General features: G+C 37.5%; 1 protein-coding gene across 1 annotated transcript; it reads left to right on the top strand.

Moving 5' to 3' along the window:
• Positions 1 to 273: 273 nt before the first annotated feature.
• abcd2 (ATP-binding cassette, sub-family D (ALD), member 2) lies at positions 274 to 20,616 on the top strand. Its single transcript, XM_079868535.1, has 10 exons — positions 274 to 1,411; positions 2,090 to 2,270; positions 3,755 to 3,876; positions 5,731 to 5,896; positions 6,161 to 6,255; positions 7,715 to 7,860; positions 17,206 to 17,351; positions 17,571 to 17,655; positions 17,756 to 17,881; positions 18,348 to 20,616. The coding sequence occupies exons 1-10, from the start codon at positions 467 to 469 to the stop codon at positions 18,562 to 18,564; spliced, it is 2,229 nt and encodes a 742-aa protein (XP_079724661.1). The 5' UTR covers positions 274 to 466; the 3' UTR covers positions 18,565 to 20,616.
• Positions 20,617 to 20,883: the final 267 nt, after the last annotated feature.

Here is a 20,883-nt window from a genome sequence, read left to right as displayed (position 1 = left end):
AAACATAAAACATTTTTATTGAATGCTTATCACAACATTAAAAAAAATTACAGATAGCTGTAACAAGACATCCAAAAAAAAAAAAACACCATAGCCTACTAATACAAGGGTTATTTTCAAAATAACCTCATAAATAAATTCAGAATGTCCAATGTTTTACTTTTATTTCAAATGACTAACTTTTTAGCAAAAAATTGTTCGTTGAAGATATATTGGATAGATCAGACCATTCCGTTATATTTACCAACGTCAAGTGCGGCAGCCAATCAGCGTGGAGTGGGGGCGTGACCAATGAGGAAAACCCAAATGACGGAAGCATCTACCTAGCGCGGTGCTGTTTTAGCCTTACGGTGCAATGAATTGTATGTATATATTCTCTATTTAAGGCATTGAATAACCATATGGATGTAATTCGGAACAAACTGAAGATTGCAGACTACTTATTTTTGTAAAAGCAGGATAAAAAATGAGCAACATCCTACATGCGGCATCAAAAGTGAAATGGAATCAGAGCACTGCGGCGAAAAGAGCGGTGTTCCTGGCGGCCGCCGTATACGGGGCGAAAACGCTTTACCCCATCATCTGCAAACAAATAAATCAACGGAAAACAACCAGGAACAGCACATCTGCATCAGGACACGAGAATGGATTGATACCTATTCATAAAGCTACACCAGAGACTGTGTCTGGTCTTAGTAAATCACCCGGTATCAATGCGGAATTCTTCAAGCAGATTCTTGATCTGGTTAAAATCGTATTCCCGAGGTTTGTAACCAAAGAACTGGGTTTACTATGTTTACATTCAGTAGCTCTCGTTTCACGGACGTTTCTGTCTATTTACGTGGCAGGTTTGGATGGTAAAATAGTGAAAACGATCGTAGAGAAGGAGCCGCGGAGCTTCATGATCAAACTGATGAAATGGCTTCTGATCGCCATCCCGGCCACATTCGTCAACAGCGCGATCCGTTATCTGGAGTGCAAGCTCGCGCTCGCGTTCCGCACGCGCTTGGTAGATCATGCATATAAAACATATTTCACCAATCAAACCTATTATAAGGTCAGTAACATGGACGGGAGGCTGGCGAACCCGGACCAGTCTCTGACCGAGGATGTGATGATGTTCTCGCAGTCCATTGCGCATTTGTACTCAAACCTCACCAAACCCATTCTGGACGTGATACTGACTTCATATACTTTGATACAGACCGCGCGATCTCGGGGTGCGAACGCAACCGGACCGACTCTGTTAGCGGGTCTGGTGGTGTTCGCCACGGCCAAGGTTCTGCGCGCCTGCTCGCCAAAGTTCGGTAAACTGGTGGCGGAGGAGGCGCACAGGAAGGGCTACCTAAGATATGTGCACTCCAGAATCATAGCCAATGCAGAGGAGATCGCCTTCTATAGGGGGCACACGGTGAGGAAATGCATAATGCATATTAAAATAACATATAGCCTAGCCTAATTGCTCTTTTGGAAGGGTATTAGGCGAGGAAATGCATCAATCATATACAGTGCAAATGTTATTACCAAGTTAGGGTACTGTTATAGGGGCCGTGTCAGAAACACTGACTGCACACATGTGCCTGAATACATAAGATGAGGAAATGCATCGTGTAGTTTACTTTTTAGGTCAACTTAGGTTTTACTTCAGCTTTTAATGTAATGAGTTTTATTTCATAATTGTGATTTACTAAAACATTTTTTTAAGTGCTGGAAATGAGCTTATCCAGAACTGGATCCATTTTTAAATTCCAATTCATTTCCTGAGTTTAAATTAAAAATTGAGGTACTCGGATTTGGAACACTGTAAAAAGTGATCAATTGACTTAACTTAAAAAAAAAATCTTAACGCATAATTGAAAAAAATAAGTTATGTGAACTTGCTAATCAATTCCACACAACTTAATTTTTTCAATTACTTTTTACAGTGAAGTAGAATTAAAGTTAATTGACAAATTCAGAAATTCATATAACTGTGTATATGTAACTATAACAATGCTTGTCAAGACACATTTAGAATGTTAGTTTGGCAAAACTTTTTTTTGAAAGCCTTGATTAGATTAAATATCTTTTGGGTGTTATCATGTGGCAGGTGGAGATGAGGCAGCTGCAGAAGTGTTACAGTGCCCTGGCGGAGCAGATGAACCTCATCCTATCGAAACGTCTGTGGTACATAATGATCGAGCAGTTCCTCATGAAGTATGTCTGGAGTGGATGTGGTCTGGTTATGGTTGCAGTGCCCATCATCACTGCAACTGGCTTTGCTGACAATGGTAAAGTTGAAGTCCAGTTTATGCAGTTCTACAGTATATAGTATGTAATCTCATTGCAATTACTGTGATATATACTGTATATGTTTTTATTTATTATATATATATATATATATATATATATATATATATATATATATATATATATATATATATATATATACACTCACCTAAAGGATTATTAGGAACACCTGTTCAATTTCTCATTAATGCAATTATCTAATCAACCAATCACATGGCAGTTGCTTCAATGCATTTAGGGGTGTGGTCCTGGTCAAGACAATCTCCTGAACTCCAAACTGAATGTCAGAATGGGAAAGAAAGGTGATTTAAGCAATTTTGAGCGTGGCATGGTTGTTGGTGCCAGACGGGCCGGTCTGAGTATTTCACAATCTGCTCAGTTACTGGGATTTTCACGCACAACCATTTCTAGGGTTTACAAAGAATGGTGTGAAAAGGGAAAAACATCCAGTATGCTGTAGTCCTGTGGGTGAAAATGCCTTGTTGATGCTAGAGGTCAGAGGAGAATGGGCTGACTGATTCAAGCTGATAGAAGAGCAACTTTGACTGAAATAACCACTCGTTACAACCGAGGTATGCAGCAAAGCATTTGTGAAGCCACAACACGCACAACCTTGATGTGAATGGGCTACAACAGCAGAAGACCCCACCAGGTACCACTCATCTCCACTACAAATAGGAAAAAGAGGCTACAATTTGCACGAGCTCACCAAAATTGGACAGTTGAAGACTGGAAAAATGTTGCCTGGTCTGATGAGTCTCGATTTCTGTTGAGACATTCAGATGGTAGAGTCAGAATTTGGCGTAAACAGAATGGGAACATGGATCCATCATGCCTTGTTACCACTGTGCAGGCTGGTGGTGGTGGTGTAATGGTGTGGGGGATGTTTTCTTGGCACACTTTAGGCCCCTTAGTGCCAATTGGGCATCGTTTAAATGCCACGGCCTACCTGAGCATTGTTTCTGACCATGTCCATCCCTTTATGACCACCATGTACCCATCCTCTGATGGCTACTTCCAGCAGGATAATGCACCATGTCACAAAGCTCGAATCATTTCAAATTGGTTTCTTGAACATGACAATGAGTTCACTGTACTAAAATGGCCGCCACAGTCACCAGATCTCAACCTAATAGAGCATCTTTGGGATGTGGTGGAACGGGAGCTTCGTGCCCTGGATGTGCATCCCACAAATCTCCATCAACTGCAAGATGCTATCCTATCAATATGGGCCAACATTTCTAAAGAATGCTTTCAGCACCTTGTTGAATCAATGCCACATAGAATTAAGGCAGTTCTGAAGGCGAAAGGGGGTCAAACACAGTATTACTATGGTGTTCCTAATAATCCTTTAGGTGAGTGTATATATATATATATATATATATATATATTATATATATATATATATATATATTACATTACTGTAGCACATCGTATTTGCTTAAAGATTTATTCTCAAATCCAGAGCTAGCGGATGGTCAGACGCAAGTGTTGGTGAGTGAAAGAACAGAGGCCTTCACAACAGCACGCAATCTTCTGGCCTCAGGGGCCGATGCCATTGAAAGGATCATGTCTTCTTATAAAGAGGTAAAAAATTAAACATGTTCCTTTTGTTCACTTGCATTTATTTTTACAGTCATTAATCATTATAAACAACATGGATGTTCTTGATATTAACACAAAGGAGCATGTCAGAGTCATATTTCATCACACAATCAAAAGAACGATTATTATTTTACACACACACTTTTTAAAATTTATTCTTTTATTGTATAGCTGTGCAACAGCAAGGGCCTCCAGGAACTGAAACCACAAAGGATGTGATGTCACGCAGCAGTGAAAGCTGGGAATCTTTGCTATAGGCTAGTGATCAGTGTTGGTATCAGCTGCCACTCTGTTGACTAAGCCTGCTGGGCAACTTAATCCACCATCTGTTGAACAGAGAGCATCAGTCAGACCCGCTTCACAGATGCTGCATGTGTCCATTACAACGATAGACACTATAAAGCACAGCATCATGTTATTTCAGACCTTTTAAATAACATGTTGTGTTCTAATTATAAGTGTCAGCTAGCCCTACATGTGATTTGTTAATAATTAACATTTTCTCAAGAAATGTAAATGTGAGCAGTGCTTGCTAGTGTAAAACCAGCTGTCATGTTGTCAGGTCGTACCTACATTATGTGGTTTTTATCATGTTGCTATGCTTTTATAGCCTGGTCCTACCAGACTTGTACGAGAGTTTCATTTGTACAGAGAGTCTGGCCACTCTCCATTGATAAGTGTTAACTTCCTTGAAGGCGAGTACTCTGTTGAAGTTTAAAACTATTGGATCTGCCCAGAGCCACTCTGGATCTGCCATAACCAATCGCTAGCGTTTGGTCGTGACGTAACCCTACAACTCAAACTAGCGTACGACCTCAACGTCATCGTTCTCAGCCACTCCCTCTGTTCGCTGATTGGACCGCTAAAAAATTGGCCGGAGAAAACCCAAGAATATACCGCAGACTCAGATGGAGTACTAAAGGAAAATGAAAATTGAGCGGAAGTACGTAGGAGGGCGGAGCTAGGCTAATGCTTTTAGGCCATTGCTATAATATTGCTGTCACGGTCGGTGGTTGTAATGAGTACACTGTAATGAGTAGACAAGGAGTACAAAATAGACAGTCTTTAATAGTAATAATCTTCATCTTCAGAATCTCAATAATTCGCCAATCTTTTTGTCCACCTGCCCCTTACTTACAATTGACTTCACGTTTGCATTAAGATCTGCTTCCATCCAATCAACTGCAGATGAATAGAACCAAGTCCACCCTGCTTTTTTTTTTTTTTTTTTAATGCCTCATAAAAGTTTAATTCGAATCAATACGGAAGAAAAGATCTGTCACTACTTCCGTTACATCACAATTTAGTATGAGAAATAGTAATGTTTGGATTAGCAAACACTGTTAATTTTCATATAGCAGAGCACATCAAGCTAGCAATGGATAAACACTTCTAGATTCCTAAACCCTTTAAAAGGTCAGTTAACAACTCAGGAAAAAATCTTTCTTGTTGACTCCATTGAGTTCCCAAAGGAAAGCACAATGCTTCTTGCCGAGGCTCTTGGGATGTGGTGTGTCTGCCTAAACAAGTTAAAACACTTTGCTAAACACTTCCTAACACGTGCTTTGGATCAGATTAAGCATTCAGGCCAATACTGTGCAAAGGGATTGATCTTAAACTTCACACAATGGGTTTAATGAAGGCTGATTAGCATTATTGATGATAAGATGCAGAAATTTCAGTGCGCTTTTTTTTACATAAGTGGCCTAAATACCTGGTCACCTACTTTGGACCTGACAAACAGCAGTTGAGCAATGCTATCTGATGGTGAGTCACCCCGACCTCTAAATGTCTCACTATCACTCTAATCACATACATTTGTTCTGTGTGCTTTAGGTCACAGAGTTAGCAGGCTATACGGCACGTGTGCACAACATGTTTTTGGTATTTGATGAAGTCCAGAGGGGAATATACAAACGTTCATCTGCAACCTCGACTGCAGGGGAGATAATAAGCGGGAACCGACCTGAGATGCACATCGACGGGCCTCTGGAAATCAAAGGTCTAGTGAATAAAGGGCAGCTCTGCTCATCATTTACTCACCCTTATGTTTAAACTCTCTCTTCTGTGGAACATAAAAGTGTTTTTTTTCTTCCATACAATGAGAGTCGATGGTTCTTCAAACATTCTTCAAAATATCTTCTTTTGTGTTCCACAGAAGAAAGAAAATCATATAGGTTTAAAATAGACCAAATTTTAATGTGAGATTTTTATTCCTCTGAATATTCTAAAACGTTGTCTTATCATATTTTCTACTGTTTTGCAGGCAAAGTGATTGATGTGGATAAAGGTATAGTCTGTGAAAATGTGCCTATAATCACTCCTAATGGAGATGTGGTCGTGTCCTGCTTGAACTTCAAGGTAAGATAAACAAGAATAAACATCTGTATCAATTACTCTTAATACTACACATCTGGGCACAAATATACCATTTACTATCAACTTTACACAGTACATTGATACCGTAGATGTGTTTCTGGTTTTATCAGTGGGCAAGAAATCATAGTTTCATATTTGCACATGCAACTCAGAAATATGAAGTGTCTTGAACAAGTCAAGACAAGGTTATGGGAATGTTTGGCGTTGTGAAAAGTAAAGTTTAGTTGATTGTGGTTGCCAAGCAATGTGATGATACAGAATTAATACAGAATTAAACTGATGTCATAAATATCCAATTTATTTATAGTATTAGTTTTGCTATTTTTAGTCTTTTTTTTATTTGAAGCTGTGTTTACATTGATGGGAACTTAATTAATTTGTTAGTAATAATCATATCTTTAGGTATGTGTCCATCAAGTTCCAAATATACAAACATACAATTAATCAAATCAATGTTAAAGGGGTGGTATAATGCCCTTTTCACAAGATGTAAAATAAGTCTTTGATGTCCACGGAGTGTGTATGTGAAGTTTTAGCTCAAAACACCCTACAGATATTTTTATACAGCATGTTAAAGTTGTCACTTTTTGAGGGTGAGCAAAAACGCACCGTTTTGTGTCTGTTATTTTAAATGCAAATGAGCTGCTGCTCCCGGCACAGAGGGCGGAGCTTCAACTGCTTGCACTCACACAGACATGCACTGAAAATTTCACAAACGTTTAGCCTTTTATGTTCAAACTGGGGTCAGACAAAGATGGAGAGACTCAAGAAGAAGTGGCAATATGTAGACAACATTTCTGAATGGTTAGTTGATGAATTTATGTAGCTTATGTGTAGTTACCTTCTAGTCATTGATTGGCATATTCTGTCTTGATAATCTATAAATCGCGTTCCGGGGGCGGGGTTTATGTAAATTTTAGGGTTAGTGATGTCACTAACCCGGGATGAATGTCGTGTAGTCCCTTCCAGCCGTTTGTTGTAGTCCTTAAAAAGCAATTTCTTTAAAATAAAATATCTCCCTTTGCTTTGAACTTTTAACATTGTAACTTTGCAGATGTTGTTTATGCTCAAACAGCAACATTACACACTAACTAAAGTTAAAAAAGTTAAATCATAATCAATCACCCCTTTAAATATTATATATGTATATATATATATATATATATATATATATATATATATATATATATATATATATATATAAAATTACTATTACTATAATATTGTTATATATATGATTCACCCGACCACACTTTCTTTTTGAATTGTTTTAGTTACAATTGTACGGATTGAGTTCACACATGAGCTCAAACTAAAATTATTTATTTTGTGTCTGTCTGTCTGTCTATCTCGCTATCTAAGTAGCTTGCTCTAAGTTATACACCTCTTACTTAACCATGTGAACTGTACTCGGTTTCCTGTAACTGGATATTGTGTGCAGGTAGAGGAAGGGATGCATTTGCTGATCACGGGGCCAAACGGATGTGGGAAGAGTTCTTTGTTCCGGATCCTCAGTGGCCTGTGGCCTGTGTACGGCGGACTACTGCATAAACCCTCTCCTGAGCACATGTTCTACATCCCACAGAGGTACGAACAACACTTACCCATGGTATCACACACACACCTCTTCAGAATCAGCAGTATTACACACCGGCATTCACATAGCACATACTGTACAGGCACTTTTATAAAACCTAGGGCTAGATTTACTAAAGACACGCAGTGAAAAATTAGCACTGAAAAGGCGTGAATTTTTGCGGCTGATCTTATTTCATATTGTAGGAGTTTCCCTTTCAGATGCAAAATCGGCACTCCCATCGGCATTTAAGGTCGACAAACGCGCCGGCGCGTTTTGCTGGATTTTCTCCACATTGTAGCACTATAAACTTAAATTACTCAGTCATTTATAGTCATACAGAAAAAAGAAATATAAAAAAAGAATCTGTGATATTTCTCCTTTTGTATGTGTCCACTTACAATCAAACCAAAACATTGTGCTTTTGTAAAATAAAGAAAATAAACAGGGTGTGCGTTCTGCCTCTCCGTCGCGGTGAACTTTTTTTTCTTGAGCACGTCTATAAACTGAAACAAAACTCAGCGAATACTTGTCACACATTTATGAGCCATATACCTTTATAAACATTTAAGTGTGTACTTTTAAATGATCGGATTCAAAACGAAAACAAATATTCTCTGTTTAAGTAATTTGTATAAAACCAACAAGATGTCCAGCTTCTCAAACGCTTCCTCATTACAGTTAATTTGGCCACGCCCACTCGCGCAAAAGATATTCACATGCAAATCTCCACATGGACCGCGTCTCGCTCATTACCTCAACAACAAAACACTTCACTTCACTTTTCGTCGAGTTTGAAAGACGCGCGGTGAGCTTACATTGGAATTACCTCAGAAGAAAAAGAACGATATTTGAAGACAAGAAATGTGTAAGGTAAGAAATTCTTACATATTAGTTTGTTATTGTTGCATAAATGTCACGTTGCAGTTGAACTGTTGCTAGATATATGGGGAATATTATAATATTTAGACCCGTGTTTACTGTTACTGTGTTTGTGGATATCTGCTCAAACGTAGATATGTGGTAACCATAATGTTTTATATTTGAGCGCGATCGCGTTTGAATGTATCATATTTTCCTGCGCGATCGCGTTTGAATGTACACATCATATTTTGGATGAAAGCAAAACGCAGCAAACGGCTTCATGTTTTTATTATTATCTCATTTCATATCATCATAACGGATGGAAACATTTGAAGTAACATGATAATCAATATATTTTTCTCTAGCTTGGTTGTTACTGAAATCTTTTTGAAAATATATATAGGCTGCTATATTGTTATTATTTTATGCAGCACTGCGCATAGCCTATACCTACAAGGCACAACAAACCTGGTGTTCATTATACTGTATAATATATTGTTGGAAACATTTGTGTGAGTGTGTGTGTGTATTCTGTGAATTTTAAAAAACAATTTTAACAAGAAAAATCTAAAATGTATTCCCAAAATCGTGCAGGCCTTTCTCTTGATATCAGTATGTTCACTTTTTTTTTTTTTTTTTTTTTTTTCAGGGCCTAGATGCCACTGAGTCCTGCTGACTTCAACGTTCACAGTACATGTCTCTGTACATGAACATGGTACTTTTTTGTTGTGTATCTTTGGATTATGTTGTGTTGTAAATAAATCCAAACAATTTTAAAAGCCATTCTTTTTTAAATCTCCTCATTCTTTGTGCAAGGGTGGTCAGAATGATGGGCCCTGATAAGCTCCTAATAGGGCCATTAGGGAGGTTCTTTGTCTTTCTCAGGTGTGGAAAGCTTTCATATTAATGAGATGATCCGCCCCTTCGCATATTGCTTTATCACACAAAACACGTCGTAAAATTTTTAAATCAATATATTGTCTTCTCTGAATGAGCAGTCAGGGTGATTCTCACATAGTTTTAGAGCAAATATTCTAGGCTACGTCATACAATTTTCAAAAGTCTTGTGAAGAAATAATCAGTATGGGTTTCATGACCTTATTTCAGTGAGAATTTATTTTTGTATTTTCACAAACCACGCATAAATGTCATTATCTCAAAACTACAAACTTTTACATACATGCTGCTGATATATTATTGTAGCAGAGTTTGTGCTGAATACAGTGTAATTAGACTTTAGCCATGAAAATGTCACAAGTAACAGAAATAACCAGAAATGTCAGAGCATGTCAGAACACCTCCAGGGCCCAGAAAACACCTCAGACCTCAGAGGGTTAAGGCACATTAAGGTAAATAGCTCACTTACTGTAGTTTCAGTACAGAGCTACTGTCCTTCATCTCTGTTCCATCTTGCAGACGTTGCACCGTAAGGATTTGACTGCTGTAACCAGAGTCAGAGACAGTGTAACTAAAGCTTTGTGAACTGCTGAGTGATAGAAACCAGAGTCCTCAATAGTGAAATATTTACCGAGGACTGCAGGTGCAAGCGCAGCGGTTAATATTTTATATACAGGTCGAGGGGAGATCGATCTATCTATCTATCTGTCTGTCTGTCTGTCTGTCTGTCTGTCTGGCTATACCTAGCTACCTATATTACCTATATACAGTATCTCACAAAAGTGAGTACACCCCTCTAGGGCTGTAACGATACACCAAAACCACGATTCGGTTCATATCACGATTTTTGACCCACGATTCGATACAAACCTCGATTCTTTTTGGAGAGAAAAAAAAGAGAGATTTTGAGGGGGAAAAAATATCTTTTTATTACATAACATTACACCAAAGAACAATATTAACTATGCAAAGTATTAACAATATACCTAAGTAAAATAAATAAATAGCCAAAGTTATAACACTTCTGTTTTCTTTGTAACAAAATACTGTTGAAAAACAAACAGAACTAAACTCCATTGTGGAGAAGATTCGAGCATGTTGAAAATTCTTCTTCAATCAAGTTCTCTTACATTTACAAAGTAAATTAAATGGCTACTGTTTCACACTGAGGGAACTGAGGCTTACTGTCTGTGCTGTAAACCACAAATCAAGTAAGTAAACATTAAACAAATAAACAACTTCTATTCTATAGATATATTTCTCAGGTCTGTGAGGCAAGTAGGCTACCTTATACGCTGAGTTTCGGTTCATTTATGAGACGAGCTCCAGTTCACGCGCCGGCGCATCCGTGTTGTGATTATCTATTGTCTGCTGTATTTCTTATTTATTGAATCCAGGCAATTGGTTGATGAAACATTGATTAAAATTAAGATACAATTAATACAAAACGAAATTCACTTTAAAGAAAGGTTTTGTGCTTTCTGTTTGAGGTCTCTGTGAAAGTTTTAAAGCAGTCTTTTAGTGCCGCTTTGAACGGTCACGTCCGTAACGGAGAACTGTCACGTCCGTAACATTGTCCTCATAAATGCGAACACGAAAATTAAAATAAAATGAATATTTTATGTTCTGTGGAGAGCCAACCCTTCTTCATCCGGTTGGGAGTATTACTTTTGGTTTGTGCAGTGTAATTCACAGAATTGCCACCTAAAATTTAAAGATTTTTTGTGCCACGTCCGTAACGCATGTGTATTTCCCTCATATTAAATATAAAACGCATGTGTAGATTGATATTTTTCTAATGTCTGGACTCCTTTATTAAGGGAGTATGGATACTATATAAACAGACTTTTCAATATATTGGTATTAAATCTATTTTCTGAGAATTTATATTTCAAGTTTTGACTGCAAATGTCACGTCCATAACGCTGGAATTGCCCAATTTTAAAGAATTTATCCTCAACTAGTTTTGTGGTGTAGGTCTACGTATTTTATAATGTTAACTTCAAATAATACTAATAGTAATTTAAAGACGTGGTAGCATTGAATCTGGGCGGGGAGTTGGAAGGGGTGTGTCGCGATTCTGCCTTCTCACACCGCGACACTGGTTCGTGGATCTGTGGATCGCGATTTCGGTTTCATATCGCATATCGTTACAGCCCTACACCCCTCACATTTTTGTAAATGGCACCTCATGGCAAAGAACTCTCTGAGGAGCTGAAAAAAAGAATTGTTGCTCTACATAAAGATGGCCTAGGCTATAAGAAGATTGCTAACACCCTGAAACGGAGCTGCAGCACGGTGGCCAAGACCGTACAGCAGCTTAACAGGACAGGTTCCAGTCAAAACAGGCCTCGCCATGGTCGACCAAAGAAGTTGAGCGCCCGTGCTCAGCATCAGATCCAGAGGTTGGCTTTGCAAAATAGACGTATGAGTGCTGCCAGCATTGCTGCAGAGTGATAATCGATTAATCGGTCGATTATTTTTACGATTAATCGGTTTATGTACTTATATTTTAGTTTTGCCCATTTTTTTCCCAAGTAAATTATTAACAAAGGGTCTTTATCATTCAACATAGACTTTTTAGAGATTTTAACCATTTTGCATTGTCATATCCTCATCAAAAACATACCTGGAGTTGTGTTTTATTATGTGTTAGTAATCCTTTGTCGAACTCTTCTGCAATCAAAACACTGACCCATACGTACTCTAGCAAATTTCACAAGGAGATTTCAAATAATATTTTCACCATGGCTGTCCTTAGGGCTACTAAAGTAGTTTAACATCCCGAACAAAGCTTATTAAGGAATCTTTCAGAACATATTTTCACGAAGAATAAGAATAAAACAGAATAAAATTGCAGTAAATTGCATTTTATAATTTTTTTCCTGTAAACACACAGCTTATACCTGGGAAACAGCTTTATAGCTTTATAGCTTATGCTGTGAAATTGTAAACAATCCTTCGAATAAACTGCCAATGGCATGAAACCTGAATGGAACTCACATTTTAAAGTAAAATTTAAAGTAAAATCCATCAGAAGGTTGTCCAGAAAAAAATTAGACACACACAAAAAACCTGCTGTGTGAAAAAGAGCAGTGAATACTTGTGAGTGCATTTCAAATATATTTACCCTCTCTCATTCAGTCATAATTAGGCTGCAAGACTGAATTATGAACTGGTAAATGACAAACTGATCACAGAACATGTTTGTAAAGCTTTAAACAGCAATGTTATCAGCTTTTACGACTAAACATTTGCAAACAACATTGTACTGCAGAATCTGCGTATCAATTGATTTTGATTAATATGCGCGAGGGAGAGAGAGAGCAAGACAGCGCTCGGGTGAGTGCGCGCGCGCGGCCGGGGCTCTCTCTCTCTCTCTCTCTCTCTGCTCGTTCATATGCCCTGTCAAGCGCGTCCTGTTAAACTGACAGGACTTAAAAGCACATGCAAATGATACACTTTCATTCTATGATGGTTAGACTGTGCAATTAATTATTTTTCCTGAGAGAAGCCAGCTTCCATTGAAAATGAATGACTTCCGATAACTTTGGAAGCTCAAGTCGGCGGCGGTGTGAACGTACAGTTACTCCACTGCCGCCTGCCTCCGCCATCTCGCTGAATGCTGCAGAGACGCTGTGCGGGAAGCACGTGACATAAAACGAGGCCAGCTATTGGCTATTCGCTACTTCTCCTGCTGTACTGGCTGAGTAAAACCTCCGGTGGCTCATTACTGCCACACTTTGGTCACCGCAGATTTAAAATATGCACGAAATGAGCCGCTTACGGCAAATAAAAGTTATTTAGCAACTAACTGATGACTAAATTAGTTGACAACTATTTTAATAATCGATTTTAATCGATTAAATCGATTAGTTGTTTCAGCTCTACTGCAGAGGTTGAAGGGGTGGGGGGTCAGCCTGTCAGTGCTCAGACCATATGCCGCACACTACATCAAATTGATCTGCATGGCTGTCGTCCCAGAAGGAAGCCTCTTCTAAAGATGATGCACAAGAAAGCTCACAAACAGTTTGCTGAAGACAAGCAGACTAAGGACATGGATTACTGGACTGATGAGACCAAGATAAACTTATTTGCTTCAGATGGTGTCAAGCGTGTGTGGCGGCAACCAGGTGAGGAGTACAAAGACAAGTGTGTCTTGCCTACAGTCAAGCATGGTGGTGGGAGCGTCATGGTCTGGGGCTGCATGAGTGCTGGGGTGCTACAGTTCATTGAGAGAAACATGAATGCCAACATGTACCGTGACATACTGAAGCAGAACATGATCCCCCTCCCTTCGGAAACTGGGCCGCAGTACAGGATTCCAACATGATAACAACCCCAAACACACCTCCAAGACGACCACTGCCTTGCTAAAGAAGCTGAGGGTGAAGGTGATGGAGTGGCCAAGCATGTCTCCAGACCTAAACCCTTATTGAGCACCTGTGGGATGTTCTCAAACGGAAGGTGGAGGATGATGGTGATGTCGTCATGGGGGAGTGGAAGAGGACTCCAGTGGCAACCTGTGAAGTCAAGTCAAGTCATCTTCATTTATATAGCGCTTTTAACAATGTAGATTGTTTCAAAGCAGCTTTACAGAGATAAACGTATAATTTAAGGTAACAGAGAATGTTTTGGCTTTATAGCGGTTCTTTAATAAAGTTATTTTACAGCTAAAGTTAGTTTTGATTGATTCGCTTCCGTCGCAACGATCATTTGTTATTAAATTAGGGGCCGCCAAGAAGACACCATTCTCTCTACACAGACTTTAAACGCGATCCTGTGAGAAACGCTGATGGCGGTCACATGCGCATTAAGAATTGGTTCTATAGTTATGTGCGTTTGAATATATGTGTGCAGGTTTGTTATTCCCTACAAACCAAGCCTAAACAAATTACTGGTGTTTCCTTATAGTTTTGATTCAGAATTTTATTTTATTTTATCAATTCGGGGTAGATACGCAAATTGAGTTTTCCCGACGACGCTTTATCTGTAGAGTGGCAAAGGGATCCTCCATAGGGAGAGACTAGTTGGCACTTCAGCACTGCGTTGTCATCGGGTCCAGGCGAAGGTCCTTCGTCAGATCTGGATACGGCCTGGATCCGGCAGGCTGCGGGAAAACCTCGGGATAAACAAAGACACTAAAATTAGCGTAGATGCCATTCTTCTCATGATGCAACAAGTACATCAGGATTTATGGGAAGTGTTCCCGGTTCCAGCTGACCTAATCTATGCAGCCTAACACTGAATTATAGAAGTCTATAATGTATTATGTGAACGCTAGGTCAAAGAGATGTGTCTTTAATCTGGCTTTGAACTGACAGAGTGTGTCTGCTTCCCGGACAATGTTAGGAAGATTGTTCCAAAGTTTTGGTGCTAAATAGGAAAAGGATCTACCGCCAGCAGTCGATTTTGATATTCTAGGTATTATCAACTGGCCGGAATTTTGAGATCGCTATAGACGTGAAGGACTATAATGCGTTAAGAGCTCGCTCAAGTACTGCGGAGCTAAACCATTTAGTGCTTTGTAAGTCATCAGCAATATTTTAAAATTGATGCGATGTTTAATAGGGAGCCAGTGCAGTTTTGACAGAACTGGGCTAATATGGTCATACTTCCTGGTTCTGGTAAGAACTCGAGCTGCTGCGTTTTGAACTAGCTGTAGTTTGTTTATTAAGCGTGCGGGGCAACCACCCAGTAGAGCATTACAATAATCTAGCCTTGATGTCATGAACGCATGAACTAATTGTTCCGCATTTGTCAATGAGAGCATATGACGTAATTTAGATATATTTTTAAGATGGAAAAATGCAGTTTTACAGATACTAGACATGTGACTTTCAAATGAAAGATTGGTATCAAAGACCAGTGAAGCTCTGGTGAACTCCATGCACAAGAGGGTTAAAGCAGTGCTGGAAAATAATGGTGGCCACACAAAATATTGACACTTTGGGCCCAATTTGGACATTTTCACTTAGGGGTGTACTCACTTTTGTTGCCAGCGGTTTAGACATTAATGGCTGTGTGTTGAGTTATTTTGAGGGGACAGCTAATTTACACTGTTATACAAGCTGTACACTCACTTCTTTACATTGTAGCAAAATGTAATTTCTTCAGTGTTTTCCCATGAACAGATATAATAAAAATATTTACAAAAATGTTAGGGGTGTACTCACTTTTGTGAGATACTGTAACTCTATCTATCTATCTATCTATCTATCTATCTATCTATCTATCTATCTATCTATCTATCTATCTATCTATCTATCTATCTATCTATATCTAACTAGTTAGCTATCTATCTATCTATCTATCTATCTATCTATCTATCTATTTATCTATTTATCTATCTATCTATCTATCTAGCTATCTAGCTATTTATCTATATATGTAAATATTGTAAATATTCCATCAATCAATCAATCAATCAATCTGTCGCACATGTAATACCAGTCTACCTGATATAATATCAGTAAACATGTTTTATCCATGTCTCCAGACCATACATGTCCGTCGGGACATGATATCTATCTATCTATCTATCTATCTATCTATCTATCTATCTATCTATCTATCTATCTATCTATCTATCTATCTATCTATCTATCTATCTATCTATGTCTGTCTGTCTGTCTGGCTCTACCTAGCTACCTACATAACTATCTATCTATCTATCTATCTATCTATCTATCTATCTATCTATCTATCTATCTATCTATCTATCTATCTATCTATCTATCTATGTCTGTCTGTCTGTCTGGCTCTACCTAGCTACCTCTATCTATCTATCTATCTATCTATCTATCTATCTATCTATCTATCTATCTATCTATCTATGTCTGTCTGTCTGGCTCTACCTAGCTACCTACATAACTATCTATCTATCTATCTATCTATCTATCTATCTATCTATCTATCTATCTATCTATCTATCTATCTATCTATCTATGTCTGTCTGTCTGTCTGGCTCTACCTAGCTACCTCTATCTATCTATCTATCTATCTATCTATCTATCTATCTATCTATCTATCTATCTATGTCTGTCTGTCTGGCTCTACCTAGCTACCTCTATCTATCTATCTATCTATCTATCTATCTATCTATCTATCTATCTATCTATCTATCTATCTATCTATCTATCTATCTATCTATCTATGTCTGTCTGTCTGTCTGGCTCTACCTAGCTACCTCTATCTATCTATCTATCTATCTATCTATCTATCTATCTATCTATCTATCTATCTATCTATCTATCTATCTATCTATCTATCTATCTATGTCTGTCTGTCTGTCTGTCTGGCTCTACCTAGCTACCTCTATCTATCTATCTATCTATCTATCTATCTATCTATCTATCTATCTATCTATCTATCTATCTATCTATCTATCTATCTATCTATCTATCTATCTCTAACTAGTTAGCTAGCTATTTATCTATCTGTCTATCTATCTATTTATCTATATTTGTAAATATTGTAAATATTCCATCAATCAATCAATCAATCAATCTGCCGCACATGTAATACCACACAACCTTAAAAACTTCAGTCTACCTGATATAATATCAGTAAACATGTTTTATCCATCTCTCCAGACCATACATGTCCGTCGGGACATTACTAGACCAGGTCATCTACCCCGACTCTCTGGATGACATGCATGACAAGGGTTACAGAGACAAGGACCTGGAAGTCATTCTGGACATTGTCAATTTAAACCACATAGTTACCCGCGAAGGAGGTTTGTACATGTAATTCCCACCTTGCATGACTCCAGTGTTTCGCCATTACAATCTCCTTTTTATCCATGAAAGAATTATTGTGAGCTGTATAATAAGCTTTCCACCAGTAAAAAAAAAAAGACATTTCATCACAGTTATTTTGAAAGGCCAACAAAAATCTATTCTAGTCTAATAGAAAGTATGTTTTGGAGGTAGTTTACTCTTGTGTCTGGTTGCAGGATGGGATGCAGAGATGGACTGGAAAGATGTTCTTTCTGGAGGCGAGAAGCAGCGCATGGGAATGGCACGGATGTTTTACCACAAGTAAGATGTTACTGCACATATTATTTTCATACACATATACACATATTTTTGTAATTTTGTTGATTTGTTTTCTTCAATATAATTAATACCTGTTTTTCAGGCCCAAGTATGCTCTACTGGATGAATGCACCAGTGCTGTCAGCATTGATGTAGAGGGTAAAATATTTCAAGCTGCAAAGGATGCTGGGATCTCCTTGCTGTCCATCACTCACAGACCCTCTCTATGGTAAGAAACATAAAACTTTAAAAGCTCTTCACACTGTAGCAGAATACGAGTGCCAGTCATGTATGTGATCCTTAATATGGTTACGTTTACACACAGTTCAGTTATTTACGGGTGTGACACCACATTCTATAACCAAACTCGCACCAATTTCGAGACTCACACCTGAAAGCAAATGGCTGTCAATCCCAAAAATGGAGAGTGTGAACGTAGCCTTTAGGAGTCAGTATAATTCAACATGATTTTTAATGTACTTAATGAATGCAAAGTGACATCTTTATCTGAAAGTACAGTAGTATTTATTTATTTGAATGCAAGTATTTATTGAAGAAACATTAATTAGTAGGGAATTTGATGGCAATCGTTGTCCTCGAGGGAATATTTTACTAGTTACTATGGCAAAAATTGCATGGGATGCATTGTACATACATAAACTATATATTGGATTTCTTCAAATGTCCATCCACAGGAAATACCACACACACCTGCTGCAGTTTGACGGGGAGGGCGGCTGGCGGTTCGAACAGTTAGATACAGCCACACGGCTCTCGCTGACGGAGGAAAAACAGCGCTTAGAGTCTCAGCTCGCAGGCATACCGAAGATGCAGCTCAGACTGAATGAACTGTGTAAGATCTTGGGCGAAGATTCGGTCCTTAAGACGGTGGAAAACAAGAATGAGGAGTAAAGAGGAGTAAAAGAAACGTGGAGATGCTTGACGATCAGGAAAACTCCTGTTTTTGTATTTTTAAAGTTATTTGCAATGATTTTAACATTTTATGTGTATACATGACAATTCGATACTGAAATGGAAGTTTAATTGGAATTGTAGAAACTGTTCCCTTTTGTTTTTTTGTTTTCTTTTTATTTATTATTTTGTTTAGTTTTGCTTTTTTGTTTTACTTTGTTCTTTTTTGTTTTGTTTTACTTTTGTTTTTGCTTTGTTTGTTTTTTGTTTTTTGTTTGTTTTTGTTCTTTTGTTTAACTTTTTTGTTTTGCGTTATGTAGGCAACAAACGCAAAATGTTTTTGTTTTTTTCTTAATTATTTTGGTTACACCTTTTCAGCACTTTATTGAACCAATTACCCAATAATTCAGCTGTATAAATTATGTTGGTAAACAGTAAGTCTCAAAAGATGTATGTTTTCTTTCCTTTCTTTCAGCTAGTAATTATTTAGGTAATGCAGTTCTAAGGCTATATTGTTTCTTTTTTTATTGATATTTTAACCTAAACAACTTCCCTCCATATACGAAAACAAAAACGTGTCCTGTGATAACAGGATAAATAGGTAAATAGTGGTCAAACTTTTTTTATTGTAGTTAAAGTTTAAGTTAGTTTAAGTTAAAAACTATAAATTTAGTTGTAAAATGTAAAATCATGTAGGTAATTTACAAAACCAGCTTTTACGCAATCAACCATTGAAGGAGCTCGAAAGAGAAAATGAAGCATGACTATCTATAGGTCATTGTCTGAGTCAGCTGGGGAGCTCTGGGTTTAAGAAAGCAGGTTTCTGGTATTCTGAACAAATACAATATGCTGGATACACACACTGAGGGCACAGGACTCAGGATGTGGTTATGTTGTTTCTAGCTGACAAACAGCTAGAGAATGTGTGATCCTGGGTGACCAGACTAAACGAGATAAATGCTCGCCATCATGTTCTATATTTGTTTCTCAAGTAGTATTATTTAGTTGTTATGAAATGTTTTGCACATATGTCTCTCTTCATTTAGGCTGATATACTGTGAAGTTTGTCTAACAGCTGTGATGTTTATATTTGTGTTTATTTTAATATCAAATACAACATAGGCATTTTAAAACTTTTTTATTCAAATACTGAAAAACTGCATTTTTTTTTTTTTTTTAAACCCTAGTTGGTTGGAAATTTTTATTGAATACAAGGTACGTTTTCTTTGCTTCGCTAATCTCAAACAACTTTGTTGTGCATTGAACAGGCTGTCAACCTTAAATTTGCACTAGGGTGTGCTTATATTTGTACACAATTATCAGTCAAAGTTTTGATTTTACCATCCCAAAAATGTAATACTTTTTTGATATTCCATTATCGCCTATGACATTATTACCTATGCTGACCTAGGCTGAAGAACAGGATCGTGGGGGGATAAAATCACTAGGTTAGGAAATACACAAAGAGGCCTCTGGATATACTTGTAATGATGTGCAGACTACAAAATGACTGCATTTTATGAAACTACTGGAGAACAAAAACAATGAACTTTTACTTGTTTGTATATCTCCTTGCCTGTATGCTATGTAATGTTTTTACACATATGGGAGTTTTCTTTTTTCTTTTTTGTAAACATACAGTTGAATTATACAGTATGTGAATGAGACTTGACTCTGTCAAGTATGTCAACAATCAACATACACAAAATCTACCTGTGAATAAAATAGATACTACCAAAAATTTAGACATTATGTTATATCTATCTATCTATCTATCTATCTATCTATCTATCTATCTATCTATCTATCTATCTATCTATCTCTATCTACAGTATCTATCTATCTGTCTAACTATTTATCTATCTATCTATCTATCTATCTATCTCTGTCTGTCTGAATATCCATCTATCTGTCTGTGTCTGTCTTTCTGAATATCTGTCTATTGATCAATATTTCTGTAGGCCTGTCTGTCAAACAATATTTTAACAATGACTTAACATTAGATGTGCATGACAATTTGATACTGAAATTAAATTTAAAAAAGAATTGTAGAAACAGTTCCCTTTTGTTTCTTTTTTCTTTTTCTTTTTTCTCAGTCGCTTTGGTGCATTTCTCAAATCATCCTTAATATTTTCATCTCTCAAAAGTAAGTATGTATGTCAATGAACATGTCAGTGCCATCAGGATAAAAAGTCATTGTGTCATTGTTCACAAACAAGTCATGTTGTCAATAAAACACTGTTAGTATTACCTGATGTAAGCTATGGCAACAGTTTGGATTACAGTTACTGTATTGAAATGTACAAAGCTGCGCTTCTT

This window comes from Squalius cephalus, assembly GCF_949319135.1.
Source record: "Squalius cephalus genome assembly, chromosome: 4".
In the NCBI taxonomy this organism is placed as follows: domain Eukaryota; kingdom Metazoa; phylum Chordata; class Actinopteri; order Cypriniformes; family Leuciscidae; genus Squalius; species Squalius cephalus.
Note: the sequence above shows the minus strand (reverse complement) of the source record. Positions and strands in the feature narration are given on the sequence as shown.